Here is a 16,077-nt window from a genome sequence, read left to right as displayed (position 1 = left end):
TGTTCCGAAATATTCCTAACCCTGTAACATCGGTCTTCAGTTGTCATAGGGAAAGACTTTCGTTATTTACCGAAACGTTTTCATATAGGGTAATTTGGGTCCCTACTAGTTACGAATAAATACTAGAGCAGCACTGCTTAAAGGAATGATTTGGATATGCACTCCTATTAATGTTGTTCACAAAGCAAAACGACTCCACTAAGTTTCCTGGCACTAACAGTTACAAAGGAAGAGCAGGCAAGAACCTCTTTAACTAATCCATGCCACAGACTGAAAAGACAGCAAAACAGCCGCGTCTTAAGAGATTTACAATAAGACAGCAAGTCTGGAACTAGTATCAAAAAGACAGCCTGCCCATTACAAAGAGAAAAAAAAATAATGCCCCTGTTCCGCTGGGATATTCATTTAAAGGAGGTAAAGTCCCCATAGCACAATAAATGTGATAGAGGACAAAGTTTATTTTCATGGTGAAGGTATTATAAGGTTAAAGTTCATTTTCAAAGGGTTTGTCAAAGAAGGTCATTCCGTGGCAATGAAGTGCTAGAGATGCTATCATTAACTAGTCAAACTATTAAGACAGTGATTAGTCCCAGGAAGTGACGTAATTAGCTGAAGTAAGCTAACGTTCTTAGAGGAGACTGAGCCCACAGGTGACAATCACTTGTTTTCACAATCTAGGTTAAGCGTGTTACAGTGGAGCCCCAACATTTGGGTGCAGAGCAATTAAGCCATTGTTTATCTCAAGGCAGATCAGCATGGTGTCTGCAGTCCAGTTAAGAGCGGAAAAAAAAATATAGCAAACTAAAGCATTTGAGATTCGGTGTGAGATAACTGCAACGGTCTACACAATAGTCACGCAGATAAGCCATTCAGTTTAATTCAAGAGCAGAACATATTTTGTACAACATTAGATTGTTTGGTTATACTAAACAGTCACAATTACGTAGGTATTAAGTCTCAATTCTATATTTCCCTTGTAGTAAAACTCCACAACAATAAACCTTTAACCATGTACATTCTGAGGAATACAGAATTTTGCAAGCGTTATTGCTTGTCACCACCGCAATAAAAATGCGTGCATTCCAGGAGGCCTGGTGATTACACTTAAACAGAAAATGTAAGACTACAGTCAAATTTAAGTAAAAAGCAACTTACTTTCTCTCGTATATTTCTGTAAACTTGAAAAGAGGTAGGCAGCAGGCGGGGGCATCTTGGAGAATAGATACAGTTTCTGAACTGAAAAAACATGGGACAGCCATTTAGACAACAGATTCATTTGATTTCATTTGCAGGTGAAAAGGGATGCACGGGTGATAATGCAATCCAAGTGAACAGGCATGCTCAAATAATTTCAAACATGGATGTGCTGGAGAAACCACAACATGGAACGAAGAAGACCACATAATTTTAAACATATGAATTCAGAATTATTTCTTACTAAGTTAAGCAAGTGAACAGTAAAGATAAAAATTCTAGGTTAAGAGAAGGTGATCAAAAGGAGCACGAGTGAAGAAAACCAATTACTAATTTAAAAAAAAAGCAAATTATGTAGAGGAGAAGAGTCTGGACACAGCCACCGTACAGCAATCACTCTTTATTACATGTAAATATTTTATACTGATATTTAAAAATCACTATGCCTTTGAAAATCACATTGTGCATGTAGGAAGCTAGCTCTTTATATAGTACACCAAAAAGAGGTATGCTGTGTAAAGAGTGCAAGTATCCCTCATAAGTGGACAAGGGCATCCTTTAGCAAACCCAGTGTGATCTATTAGGTGAAGTGTGGTCGAGTAGCCGGCTTATCAGACATGAATGTTGGGCATTTGTTGCATACACAGAGTCAATAAATTATACTCACTCAATAAGGAGATCCACATCAATTTAAAAAAAACATGTACTTTTATATATATTTTTAGACACCAAGAACTTCATAATTAATAAGTACTTTTTAAGTTAGCAGTTTTTGAATACAGGAAATACACTTGTACTGACTAGTGCAGTAATGATATCCTATGGGAAAAGACATACTGCATACTCAGTAGCGAGTTACAGGACTTATCTTCTGGAGGTTAAGGTAAGTATGGGTCAAGGTCCAAGGCAGCATCTCGCTTGACTCCGAAGCACTGGCTGCAGAGGTGATTTTCCGTGTCAGGTGTCCCTGTTGAATTCAATCGGGAACGGACCTCAGCAAAAGAGGCTGCAGGAAGGGACAGGTGGGCCCATCCAGGTGAATGCAACGGGGACTCAGGTCTCAAGGGTCTTTGGTATACAGGGCTTCCCACCAGTCTGTCCACAGCAACTCGGGCTGGGGGACATGTGTGCAGTGTTGCTTTGTCAGGTGGCTTTGCGACATGAAGGCTACTCATGGTTCTTGGTTCTTGTACAAAAGAGGCTGTAGGCAGTGACTGGGGGAACAGTCTGTCTAAACCCAAGGTGGGGTTCTGCTCTGGAAGGTGTCAGGGCGCTATTGGCCCACTTCAACGCAGGCTTGGGGGGAGAGGACACGGCTGCAGTGGTGGTTTTTGGTGTCGGGTTTTCCATGCTCCGGGGCTCTCAGGGTTCTTCTTTGGTGCCTGCAGGGGAGTAGCTCTGCTACTCCACAGGAGATGCTGGTCCTTCCTTGAAGTGCTGGCAGTCCTCTCAAGCTTGTGGAGGCAGAGCAGCTGCACGACTAATCGACTTTGGCACAATTGTCGAGGACAGCAGGCAGGCCGGCAGGTTACGGCCAGGTCAAGGTTCTTCGGTGTCCATCTTCTTAAGTAGGTAAAATCTGTTTTCCTGGTGCTAAGGGCTCCTCTAAATACTAGATTCAGGGGCATTACAAGGAGTGAAGGGTAGTAGCCAATGGGCTACTTACCCTTGGGGTCACTACACCCCCTGTATGACAACTTCCTGTGGAAAATGGAAGTAACCCTGCCTAGAGTTCCTAATTCTGCCATCACCAAGATGGCAGAATTTTCCTAGAGTGGGGCACATCAGGCAGCTCACCTTAGGGGTGTGTCTAACCTGGGTGCACTCCATGCCTTTTAGAATAGTTAATTTCTCACCCGTCCTGTTGCCAAATGAGCCTCAGGGCAGGGAATAGCATCCTGTATGTCTGGTGGATGCAAGGGTCGCATATCAAAGGCAGCAGAGACTTTGAAATCTTTGGCACTGGCATGCTAAATCACTAGCCATTCTGCTGGAGGAAGTGTGAACACCTTCCTCCGGAGCAGACATTGTTTTTGGTTTTGAAGAGCGTGGGCTCTCACCTGCAGGGGGTCAGACACCTGTCTGTGGTGGCAGGCTGGATTGGGCAGGTCATCCAGCACACTAGAGGACTAGTAGGTTTCAGGAGAGTACATCTAAGGTACCCTCTGGGTGCATGTATTAATAAGTCCATCACTGGAATCAGTGTGGGTTTATTATTACGAGGTGTTTGATAGAAAACACCATCGGTTTCAGTGAAGCTATTATGCAGCTGGGAAACTCATTCTGACCCAGTACATACCTTAAGGTGGCTTCCCTGTTCAACTGTAATGTCTAAGAATTGGCATAGACATCACAGGGGAAAATCTGTTAATGCAGCTATGTCCACACATGTAGTATAATGCACCCTACCTTAGGACTTTAAGGCCGGCTGTAAGGGTGACTTACATATACTGCACGCATTGTCTGCAGGCATGGCACACAGTGTGTGTGCCATGCTGTGTTTTCACTTTTGTCTGCACCACGTCACAAAGCCTGCACTGGCAGTCTGCACGAGTGTGGTGAGGGGTTCCTTCGGATGGCACAATACATGCTGCAGCCCTTAGGGACCCTCTTTAGTACTCCTAGGTACCAGGGGTACCACTTACTAGGGACTTACAGGGGTGCTAAAGGAATTGCCAACTGAGGAACAATTGTACAGTTTTTAGGTGAAGAGCTCTGGGGTCCTAGTTAGCAGGATCCAAGTGCACTTCTGTCAAAATTGCATCAAAAACCAGGCAAAAGGTGGGGTGACCATGTCAAAAAGGGGTATTTTACTGCAGTGCATCTTAGAGATTGGGATACATCATTAAAACTGCTGTTTTAACAAACATCTGAACCTGATTTTTATCAGATTTTTTTTCTACTCGGAGGTATTAATCCCAGATATACAATTCCTTTCCTTCCCACAAGTACACCGTATTGTTTACATTTGAAGTCTTAAACACAGTGCAAAATATCTTAAGGAATATCCTAAGGAGTATAAATGGCGAACAGTAACTATGGGCACAGCTAATATCCGTCAAAACACTAGTGCACATATAGCCCAAAGATTGTGTAATTTTGTAGAGCACATAAGAGTCAAGTATTGGTTGTAGGAGGCAGACCTGGGTCAAGAAGAGCATCAAGTCACGTAGTAATACATATATTGAAGGAAAAAAAAATCTAAAACATCTCTCTATGAATCCCTTAAAAACAATGTTGATTTAATTAGCCTTTTTAAAGTGGGATGGAAATACCTCAACAAAACCCAAGTAATATTGGCATTACAGCTAATTTTTTGAAGTGAGGTAATTTAACATGAGTTACAAGTTACTCACATGATCAGAAATTCAGTTTAAACAATATAACGGGTGGTAACAGTTGAAATGCAGAATATTCACAATTAAAACCATCTACTCCTGTAAAGGAATGCTCCTGCATAATGCTAAATTGTGACATTAAAGCTGCAGTATTCAAGGAAGAAGTAACAGAGCAGCTAGAATGGGTTGGGATGGATGGTTTACAAAAAGGTGAAAGAGCATCTAGTAATGTCCAATTAGAACTGTATCCACTTTTGGACAACGGTATCAGGTGTGTGGAATTCCTACAGCCCTACACCCAGGACCTATTGTTTGGGGCCAAGGACAACACAGTTTCTCGTTTATTTGGTTCTTGGGACAAGTAGGCCCAAACCACTGAAGCACAAACCCTTTGGATGCCAGGGAAGGGAACGGACTGCAGTTGAGAGAATAATTGTGTCCATATGTTTATGCAGTTTGAACTTTTATTTTCTTCATTAATGCAAAGCCTTTATTATTAGTGAGAGTGCTTTACATAAACATTGTAAGGTTACACTGCACTACTGACAGTGGTTCCAGTTAAAAAATGTTCACACACTTTTGAAAAGGTTAACAATATGAGGCTATGTCTAATGCTCCCAGAATGCTCTCTGATTTCATGCAAATGTTTGCAGAAGCTTGTAAGCATCAGTACAAGTGCAAAAAAAAAACCAACCTGGATTAAAGCATCAACTAAGTAATAGGAGTATACTCTGGAGCATGGGTACTCGCAAACATTTTCCCAGGGGCCAAAATGTTTGGTCTGTGACGTGTCTGAGGGCCGCAATGATGCCAGGGCGGTGGAGGTCAGGTGGGGTGACTAGGGGGATTGGTGGCAAGGTAGATGTAGGGGAAGCAAAGGATATACATCTAGTGGGTGAAATAAACAATGGGAAACCAGAAAACCTGGAATTAATCACGGCTTACACACTTTTCCAAATTTTGTGATCCTAGGCAATAGTTTAGTGTCACTTTCCCTCCTTTTTCTGCATTATCACATTTAAGATGCCCTCAAAATACATGATTCATGGTGTGCACTGCACAAAACCTGCTTCTATGTTTGATTTAATAAACTATAATGTTGTTTATGTACGATAGGAACCCAGGCTACCCATAAAGTGCACATACCAAGTGACTTGCCTCTTTAATTTACTATTGGTGGTGTTCTCAGGGTAAGGGAAATAATTAATGTTTCCAAATTTATGTTGTGAGAACTATCACTTTAAAATGAATACATCTCAATGCACTGATAAAATAAATTGTACTAAGGTGAAAAGGTTTTGCATGTTAACTAAATACACTTAATTTTGAAGAGACTGTCTTAGTTTTACACTTAAGCTGCAAGATGTCTTTAAAAATGAAGGCGTTTCTAAAGTTAAGTGCAGGAGTCCCTAATTACTTCCTTTCATTAACACCAATTAAGTTTGAAATAAATGATTGTGTGTGTATTTAATATTTTTGTTAGTACTGAGTCAAGCAAACAGCTGCCCAGTGCTCTTGTTACCCCAGGGGCCGCATGTAAAGGTCAAAGGGGCCGCATGAGGCCCTCAGGCCGTACTTTGAGTATCCCTGCTCTGGAGCAAACCAGACCCAGAGGGCTGCAACAAGTGCAAGAAACACAGGAAAGGGTAGGTACGAAACAAAACCCACACCGGGTAGGAACTTGGCAAATGAAAGAATACTTGCAACAGAGTAGGCAATGGATCCAGAAAAGGACATTACATCAGTCCCCACCATGAGAATCCCAAAAACGGCGCAAGCCAGGATCTGCATGTGCACCACAAAGAGACTTGCCATCAAATGGCATATCAAGGAGAGCATCCCACACAGGAGCTGAAAAATTAGAGGGTGACAAACAAGCCCCGCGATGTATGGCAACAGACGCAGCCATGCGCCTACCCACTGAATCAGTAGTATCTATGCCAGTTAAAACCGTGATCCGAGCAGCCTGATGACCATCTCTGATCAAAGGTGTCAGGACAGTAAGAGCATCCTCAGGAAGAGATGGCAATAAACACTCCACGGAGTCCCACAGAGCATGTGAGAAGCGAAACAACAAACTGGAGGCACTTGAGGAAGCGAACATACGCCTGCCAGCAGAATCCAGCTGTCTGGTCTTTCGGTGCAGCGGGCAGGAGGAATCTGCACCACATTAGGAATGCCCAAAGCAGTTTGCACCACAAAACTCCAAGGAGTAGGGTGGTGGCGAAGATATAAGGGATCCTCTTGTGCCGGCCGGTGCATAGGGCGGTCCACAGAAGGACCAGAGACATGCTTGTTCCAAAAATCAAGAAGGATCATAAAGAGCCTCACAATAAGGCAGAAGGGGCTCAGTGGAAGAATTATCCGGATGAAAATCCAATACGGGTCGGTAGATACCTGCACCATTGGAAGTTGTAGTTGCAAAACAGCCACCACCCGCCTCCACATATCTGCGAAGGAAGTACTGGCTTCTGTTGCCAATCCAAGGGATGAGAGTAGGCTGGACACTGACGAGGAGTCCAGGCGCTTGCAGTGGCTAAGTCAAGCATCCAATCAGAGGATGAACCCAAAGGGGACCCACAAAAGGAGCCTGAGGATGTGCAGACGGCTCAGAAGGTGGCTCCAGCCAGGTAACCGCATCCAATTCAAACGGCGCCGCTCCTGGCATCGGGAACAAAATTGGCTGGCGTCAAGTGTGGAAACCCTCCTCGGAAACAGCGTCGCCCGACTCCAGGAAAATTCGAATAGGAGTGTTGAGCGGAGTCGACTGGGCCAACGTTGCCGTGAGGGGCGTCGAGGCAACAATATCAGGTGGAGGAGACTAAAGTCGCGCACCGGCGATGATCCTACTCCGGAGTCAGAGTCGAGGGGCTGAATGGGCACAGAGGTCGTAACCGCTGGCAAAGACCCTGTCAGAGCACTCACCACCTCCTAAGAGCCCAAAGGAGCTCCACAGGGAGGGGATGACCCAAAGATGGAATGAAGGGAAGAGTACTTATACCACATTTGGTCCAGAGTCCCCCCAGAACCAGGACATGGCAGAAGGGAAGGGGTGGACTCGAGCACGGACTCCACTGGAGGAGAGTGCGAGGGTGGCGACGCCGAAGGGTGTGATGGCATCCGGGAAGACTGACTAAGACACCAATGGACAGGAGACGTCAAAGGAACAATACAACCTCAGAAATGCTCCCGTGACCGCTAGGAAGAAGTCAGAGTTGGCCTCCAGCACCACCAGGCGCTTCATACCGCACTCTCACAAAGATTTGACCTTTAGATGATGGCAGGCGTTGGCGTCATGATGAGAACCCAGACACCACAAACACACCAAATGGGGGTCTGTGACCGACATTTGTTGGGTACAGGAACCATAGGGTTTACACTCAGAAGGCATATACACTATTTTTTCAAGGAAAAAAACACCTGAATAGATCGGGAGAAAGCCCAAAAGGGCCTGAGGGTATACTGCACTGGATCAGTGTTGCTGCACGGAAATAAAGAAACTGACGTCAGCACATCGGAGGAAGGAATATACGGACTCCGCTGACGTCATGTCAGGGGACGACATCGCTGCAGGGTTGCTCAATGCCCTCTACCTACACTCAGAGGTACTGGTGGGGAAAATTTTCCAGATCCAGTCGGACGCCTGGGGGAGAATTCCAAATCTGCAGATAGTTGTCTCAGACTATCAGATAAGTGTAATTTTTGATTTAGGTGGTTGTCTTTTAGGCTAGATTTGAAAAGCTTGCTTTTTTTTTCTTTTCTAAACTCAGCAAAAGTAAATAGTTTTCCACACACAGAAGAAAACCTCCTAAAATATTTTGGATTAAAAGATGTTAGAATTACAAAGGCAAGCCCCTGCAATTAAGCAGAAACGAATCCAAACGGACTCTGTGCTCAGGACGCTTTAATGCACAGGATGGCACTGGGCCAGTTTAGTTAATGCCTAGAAAGAGCATGCTGAGTACGGCCAGAAATGAGCTGAGTGAAGTATGGGTTGTAGGGTGGTTGAACTCTTTCAGTGACGCCATCAATGTTCATGTTAACAAGAATGTCATGGATAACATCACGTGTGACTTCACATTATCTGTGACAAGAGCGGGCAGAAAAGAAAGGGAAGAGTGATGGCTGTGCTGCTCATTATAGGTGGTAATTTTCAGGTAGGAATTTTTAGGGTTTAACCATAACACTATCAAATAACTCCACTAAATGTGATAGAGAACAAAAAGCATCTCACTGTGCTGCCATGTTGAGATTACAGCCACGAGCAAGGGGTTTTTGTGAAACAGATGCTCCTACAACATGTCCTGCTCCACTTAAAGTGGTATGAACTAAAGGACAGGACAGCATAAGGCCAAACAAGAGACAACGTCCACTAAATAAATAAATAACTTGTGAAACAGCAAGGGATATCCCCATTCCGGAGCTTGTCTAGGTCTGACACATTGCCTGTAGAAATTAACAAAACAACCTTACTGCAAGTAGTGGGTTTGTAGGAACCATTACGTTAACAGCCCAATGGATGTTTTACTGTATGAAACATTATTTAAAATCTAAGGAACATAGGCAAAATTATACTAAACATAATGTCATGTTAAATCTCCATGAATTACATTCAAACTGTGGTCTAACCTTAAAAAAAAAAAAAAAAAAAAAGGTCAGTGGCACTTAGAATGCAGAGTTAGAATGAATTCGTCTTTAATTGCTAGATCATAGCAGAAAGCAGAATGCACATACAAAACTTATTACCAGAGTAGAGAAAGTGATTTATTGGTTGATCCTGTAGCCAGTGACACTTGAATCCTCTTGCTGCCAATTTTGTACCTATGAAGACTATTAACTGCATTGATGGCTTCTTGTAAATTTTCCATTTGAACTGTAGCTTTCAACTGGTAGTCTGTATGTGGGCTGAGTTCCACATTCTTTACCTAAATCAACAAAAAGAGTCTAATGTAAAGCAGTAGAAATAAATACAAGAACACCAGACAACACCCCATCTACCAACCCCACTAAAAGCGAACACTGGATTTTAAAAATAAAAGACAGACATGGCAGACAAAAGTTGCTCATAACCAACAGACTGAGCAAACCGTGCTTTTAGAGTATCGACACCTACTAACTTGTACTGAACAGACAATAGAGCCAAAAGAAGCCAGCAAAACAACATCCACATTCAAGAGACTAATAAAGAGCCCTAAATCCAGACCTGGAATACTAGGTCTGACAATTGTTTCTGCACACTTCACAAGGCCCAGATGATAGATACAATGATCTAGACCAGGCCTTCTCATTTCATGTGTCAGCAGTAGTCTTGGAAAAACACAGGAATGTATAAGTGATCACTATGCCCTTGTCCAATAAGAACATTCCTTGCATGTGGGTGTAGGAAGTTGGCTGTGTTTGTACTATTTCAAAGTAAGAAATAGTGTGCACAGAGTCCAAGGGTTCCCCTTAGAGGTAAGATAGTGGCAAAATTAGATAATTCTAATGCTCTATTTTGTGGTAGTGTGGTTGAGCAGTAGGCTTATCAGAGGGTAGTGTCAAGCATTTGTTGTACACACACAGGCAATAAATGAGGAACACACACTCAGAGACAATTCCAGGCCAATAGGTTTTTGTATAGAAAAATATATTTTCTTAGTTTATTTTAAGAACCACAGGTTCAAGATTTACATGTAGTACTTTAAATGAAAGGTATTGTAGGTAGGTACTTTAGGAACTTTGAATTGTCTCTGAGTGTGTGTTCCTCATTTATTGCTTGTGTGTGTACAACAAATGCTTAACACTACTCCTTTGATAAGCCTACTGCTCGACCACACTACCACAAAATAGAGCATTAGTATTATCTCTTTTTGCCACTATCTTACCTCTAAGGGGAACCCTTGGACTCTGTGCATACTATTCCTTACTTTGAAATAGTGCATACAGAGCCAACTTCCTACAGGTGCCCAAAACACATAGGCGCCTATGGAGAAAAGGGGTGCTCCGCTTCCAGTCTGCCAGCAGGTAAGTACCCACGTCCTCGGGGGGCAGACCAGGGGGGTTTTGTATAGCACTTGGGGGGAAACAGGTAGGCACACAAAACCCACCCTCAGCGGCACAGGGGCGGACGGGTGCAGTGTGCAAAGCAGGCATCGGGTTTCAGATAGGATTCAATGGGGGGACCCGGGGGTCACTCTAGCGGTGAAGGCAGGCACAGGGGGAGGTTTCTCGGGATAGCCAGCACCTGGGCTAGGCAGAGGGTCGTCTGGGGGGTCACTCCTGCGCTTAGGTTCGGTTCCATCAGGTCCTGGGGGCTGCAGTGCAGTGCTGGTTCCAGGCATCGGGTTCCTTATTACAGGCACTCGCCGTCAGGGGGAGCCTCTGGATGCCAAATACCAGGGCCTTGTAGTCTTGATTCCATCTCCAAGCTCTTTAATCCACTTCAGACACCCCCTGTGCCATTATCTTACTCTTGCGGTGTCAGAAAGTGCCCTCTTTCTTGGCATGGTTACCCCCATTTTCTGCCTGTTGTCAGTATGTTTGACTGTGTCTGACTGCTAACCAGGATCCTAGTAGTTTTGGTCTCTGCTTTAAATTGTACATTTTCCTTCCCACAAGTGGCATACTGCTCCCCCATATAAGTCCCTATTATTTGGTACCTAGGGACCCAGGGCATTGGGGTTCTAGGGGATCCGTATGGGCTGCAGCAGTTATTCTACTACCCAGAGGGTTCTGCAGACCTGTCATTACAGTCCGCGTGAACCCAGTGCACGCACCCGTTTTCACTACATGTCACTGCACCAGGTCACTGTAAGTCACCCCTATGGTAGGTCCCCTAGCAGAGGTGCCCCCACAAACTCAAGTCCCATTTTACTGGACTTCGTGAGTGTGGGGGCGCCATTTTATATGTGCATTGGTCATAGGTCACTACATATGTCCAGCTACATAATGGTAACACCGAACCTGGGCATGTTTGGTATCAAACATGTTGGAATCATACGCCAATACAATTGCAAGTATTGAAAGTATGATTCCATGTACTATAGGGGCTCCTTAGAGGCCTCCCAGCATTGCTACCACCAGTCTTACAGCCCCGCTGCTGCCTCCCATCAGACAGGTTTCTGCCCTCCTGCTGCTTGATCTGTTCAACCCCAGGAAGGCAGAACAAAGGATTTCCTTGGGAGAGGGAGGTAAAACCCTCTTCCTTTGGAAATAGGTGTGACTGGCTTGGGAGGGTTAGCCCCCCAAGCCACTGATTTGCTTTGAAGGGCACATTTGATGCCCTCCATGCATAAACTAGCCCACACTGGTCCAGGGACCCCCAAGTCCCTGCTCTGGTGTTTAACTGTACACTGGAAAGGCGAGTGACCACTCCCCTGTCTATCACCACCCCAGGGGTGGTGCCCAAAGCTCCTCCAGAGGGTCCCTGGGTCCTGCCATCTTGATTCGAAGGCTGGCAAGGAACTCTGGGAGCATCTAAGTGGCCAGGCCAGGCAGGTGACATCAGAGCCTCCTCCAGATAGGTGCTTACCTGGTTGGGTGACCAGGGCTTTTTAGGGTATCTCTCTTGGGTGGGTCCTCAGATTTGGCTTGCAAGATTCCAGCAGGACTCCTCTGCAATCTTTACTTCGACTTCTGGCCTCTGGAACCGCAATGGGAACCTCCAAGAACTGACAAGCTGCTTCCAAGAAGAAAGGACTCTTCAGCATTGTTTCCAGGGCTCCTGCCAGCTTTGCAACAATTTCCTCACTGTGCATACTCAGAAGACTGCAACTCTTCAGCCTGCACAATAAGAGGAAGGAATCTTCCTTGGAGTGAAGGAGTCACTTTCCTGCAACCGCAGGCACCTACAACAAGCAATGACCGGCTGTGTGGATCCCCTCTCCTGCTGAGCTGCGTGGCTGCATTACGGGTGGTGGTCCAGAGTAGTCCTATTGGTCCTCTATGCCAGCTGTCCAGCTTTGGTAGAGGTAAGCCTTTGCCTTCCCACGCAGGATAGTACCCCCGTGCACCGCATTCTCTTGCAGCTGCCAAGGCGTATGTGCATCTCCTCCAAGGGATCTTCCGGCGATGTGTAGCTCCAGCCTCCAGCAATCCATCCTGCTTGGGTCTTCTGTGGCGTGGGATCCACTTCTGAAGTGCTGCTTGGGCTCCTTCTGCGACTCCTGTGTCCCCATCCTGTGGCACTCCTGTGGGTGCTGCCTCTGCTCCTGTGGAGACTCTGCAACGCAGAGTCCCCTGTGACTCCCCCCTCCTGGGATTGGTCCTCCTGGGCCTTGCTGGTCCCCGGCAGGACCTCTTTTCCATTAACAGAGATTTTGCTTTTTCCAAGGCTTGTTGGTGAAAATCTGACACCGACGCCCATATGCAATCTTCCTTCCGGCGTAGGACATCTTCCGCATCCATCTGGAACTCTGCTCCGGCTCCTGGGCTGCAGTGCGGACCTGTTCTTCAGAACCGACCAACCACAGCATCTACAGCTGGGTGGGAAGGTTCTCCTGCTCCTCCTGGACTCCACTGCGACTCTTGGACTTGGTCCCCTCTCTCCACAGGTCTTCTTTCTTCAGGAATCCACTGCTGGTTTTCTTGCAGTCCACTCTGGATGTCTTTTTCTTCTTTTCCTTCTTTTGGGTGGTTTGGGGAAAATCTAGTGTTTTACGCCTGCATTCCTGGTTGCTGGGGGGTACTGTGTTACTTACCTTTGTTGTTCTCTAGTACCCCCATCTCCCCTCTACACATTTTACTTACCTAGGTGGGGGTACCTTGTTCGCATTACATTTGTTCAGTATATGGTTTGTGTTACCCCTAGTGTCACTATTGGTTATTACTGTTTTCCAACATTTTCTATGCCCAATTCTGATTGCTAGTGTATATATTTAGCGTATTCATTACCTCCTAAGGGTAGGTCACCTGTCTAGCATTTTGTGGGGATTTGTTCCAAAAATAAAGTTCCTTTATTTTTGTACAACTGAGTGTTTTCCTTCATGCGTATAAGTGCTACTGCATGATCCTTGCAGGTCTCCTAGATAAGCCTTGGCTGCTCATCCACAGCTACCTCTTGAGAGCCTGGCTTCTAGACACTGCCTACACTTCACTAAGAGGGGATACCTGCACCTGGTATAAGATGTAAGTACCACAGGTACCCACCACACCCCAAGCCAACTTCCTACATGCAGGTTCTTGCTTTTTTTGCTTTATGATGGTTTTTCGCTTTTTATGTCTTTCGCTTTTTATTCTCTTGCTGTCAGTAAATGTTTGATGAGGATAAATAAGGGTAGGTCCCCAAAAATGTGGGCCAATGGCCCCCACCGGAAAACCACTGGCTCAAATTAAGCACTGCCCTTTCCCTCAACTATGCATTACCATTGTATTCCCTTCTTCCCTTACAAGTCTTCCACATTTTGGTTACTAGTCACTTTTTGGCCTTTTACTCTGGCTGTACATCACTATACTTCAGGGTGCTAGGGTATGTAGGACAACATGTGGGAATTACAAAAAGGCAACCTTTTAGGAGTGTAACAAGCTATTAGATGATATTTAGCACCTGTAGTCTCTAACAATATGCATTTATCAAACCATAAATAAAGTCAATGCAAACAAATGTCACACTAAATGTTCAAGGACTGAATTGTCTTGTGGAAAGGTGTGCAGTGTTGAAATTACTACATACTAAGGAAAGAGAAATTGTAATGTTACAAGAAACAGGAAGAGTAAGAGGGATTCAATATTATTCCAACAGGATATTAAATTTTCTCTTCAAGGAAACTCAAAAATGTTGATGGAGGCATCCTAGACCCTAGTAGTGTTCTCAATTACACAAGCCAGCCAAAAAACGGAGGGAAGCATTTTACACTGATTACCAAAACTGCTCCAGCAGGGGCGACCATATATTTAGAGTGTATCCTAATGCTATGGTCAACCCCATGATGAACATTTCAAGTTCTAAGCAATGTTCGCAAACCACCCAATCATCTTTATTAGAGTACAGAATTTGCATGCCTAAGCCAACACTATTCTGAAAAAGAGTACATTCTGTTTGAGTATACAAAGAATCCTGTTCAAATAAACTTACTCTGGATTACTCATCTCACTGGACTCTTCTATTTTAAACTCCAAGATGGGCGCAAAGATCCCATCAGACCATTTCAGTGTCTCCTAATTTTGAACAGTGAACCACAGATTCTGGTTCTGAAATTTCACTGTTAAATTCATGAAACAAAGTTTAGGGATCAGATAGTAAGAGCTTCACTATGTATGCCACACCTTAGAACATTATTTCCAAGAACATGCAAGAAATGAAATAACCTGTGGGGCGATGGCCTGGGATGCCACAAAAGCTGTCAAAAAGGAGGGAATAGATCTCACGCACTGAAAGCTTCATTTGATTTGCCAAGGGGAGGGCAAAAGAAAACCACAAGAGTCCATACTCGCGATATGGAGGATCAACACAAAACTAGTTGTTCACAGGCTAACTACAAAGGCATAAGAAACAATAGAGGGGAGTTGTAACAACCCCTACTTAAGGGAACAGTGAGCAAAATACCATACACCAAATAAGAATACAGTTAACCGGAGAGATGCATCAGGTAGTCTATTCACCCATAAACAAACTACAAACAAAGGCAGACTCCTAGAGCAGTGGTTCCCAACCTTTTGATTTCTGTGGACCCCCATTTTAACATTAATGGAACCCAGGGACCCCTACTGAATCATCATGGGATTACGAGGACCCCCGCCTGAGTCATTACTGGAAGCTGGGGACCTAATTTGTCAATATTTGTTAATATTTTTTAATTTTCTAGGCTGTCGCGGACCCCCTGAGAAGGCTTCGCGGACCCCCAGGGGTCCCCGGACCACAGGTTGGGAACCACTGGCCTAGAGCAAAAGTCTCACATTATCACAAGAGTCCAAGACCGTTAGTTTTTTTTCTTTTTTTTTTTATTATAGGAAATTTATTTATAAGAAATTTATAGAGCCCATGGCTACCTGGAGGCCTCCCAGCGCTGAAAGGCAAGTCAAAGCTCAAAGCGAAGGCCCAAAGAAAGGTCTACGATGAAAATAAACAGGTCTTCAGTTTCTTACAAAAAAGTAGTTCATGGTGTTCTTGACAGAGTTCTAAGGGGAGGAAGTTCCAGAGATGTGCGGCTTTGACTGGGAAGGAGTTACCGCCCCATATAGTTCTCTTAAAGCGTGGAGTGTGGGCCAGCAAGGAAGCGGAGGATCTCAAGGGCCTTGCTGGAACGTAAAATGACATACTTTGCCTAAAGAATTTGGGGCCCTTATTATGGAGTGCTTTGTGTGTCATGCATAGGGCCTTAAAGTTAATCCACTGCTTTATAGGAAGCCAGTGAAGGGAGGCTAAAGCAGGTTTGGCCAATATATATCTAGGTGTATTCGTGAGTAATCGGCAGCCCAGTTTTGCACTACCAACAGTCTCCAGGGGAGCTGAGGAAAAGGGAGTTGCCATAATCCAGCCGGGTTAATATCAAAGCCTGGATAAGAAGTCTTCTAGCAGAGAAAGGAAAAAGATTGAGAATTTTCCTCATAGCTCTTAAGAGGCCAAAGC

The 16,077-nt window shown here is 44.7% G+C and overlaps 1 protein-coding gene across 8 annotated transcripts in view; it reads right to left on the bottom strand.

Moving 5' to 3' along the window:
* The window catches only part of MARF1 (meiosis regulator and mRNA stability factor 1), a 586,552-nt gene that overhangs the window by 296,239 nt on the left and 274,236 nt on the right, over positions 1-16,077 (bottom strand). For all 8 annotated transcript variants that reach the window (XM_069210203.1, XM_069210208.1, XM_069210202.1 and 5 more), the window contains exons 12-13: positions 9,279-9,457; positions 1,156-1,236 (exon numbers count right to left, since the gene is read on the bottom strand). In XM_069210203.1, the coding sequence (XP_069066304.1) occupies positions 1,156-1,236; positions 9,279-9,457 (260 nt within the window). The remainder of the gene's footprint in view (positions 1-1,155; positions 1,237-9,278; positions 9,458-16,077) is intronic.

Source organism: Pleurodeles waltl, chromosome 10, assembly GCF_031143425.1.
Source record: "Pleurodeles waltl isolate 20211129_DDA chromosome 10, aPleWal1.hap1.20221129, whole genome shotgun sequence".
Lineage (NCBI taxonomy): Eukaryota > Metazoa > Chordata > Amphibia > Caudata > Salamandridae > Pleurodeles > Pleurodeles waltl.
Note: the sequence above shows the minus strand (reverse complement) of the source record. Positions and strands in the feature narration are given on the sequence as shown.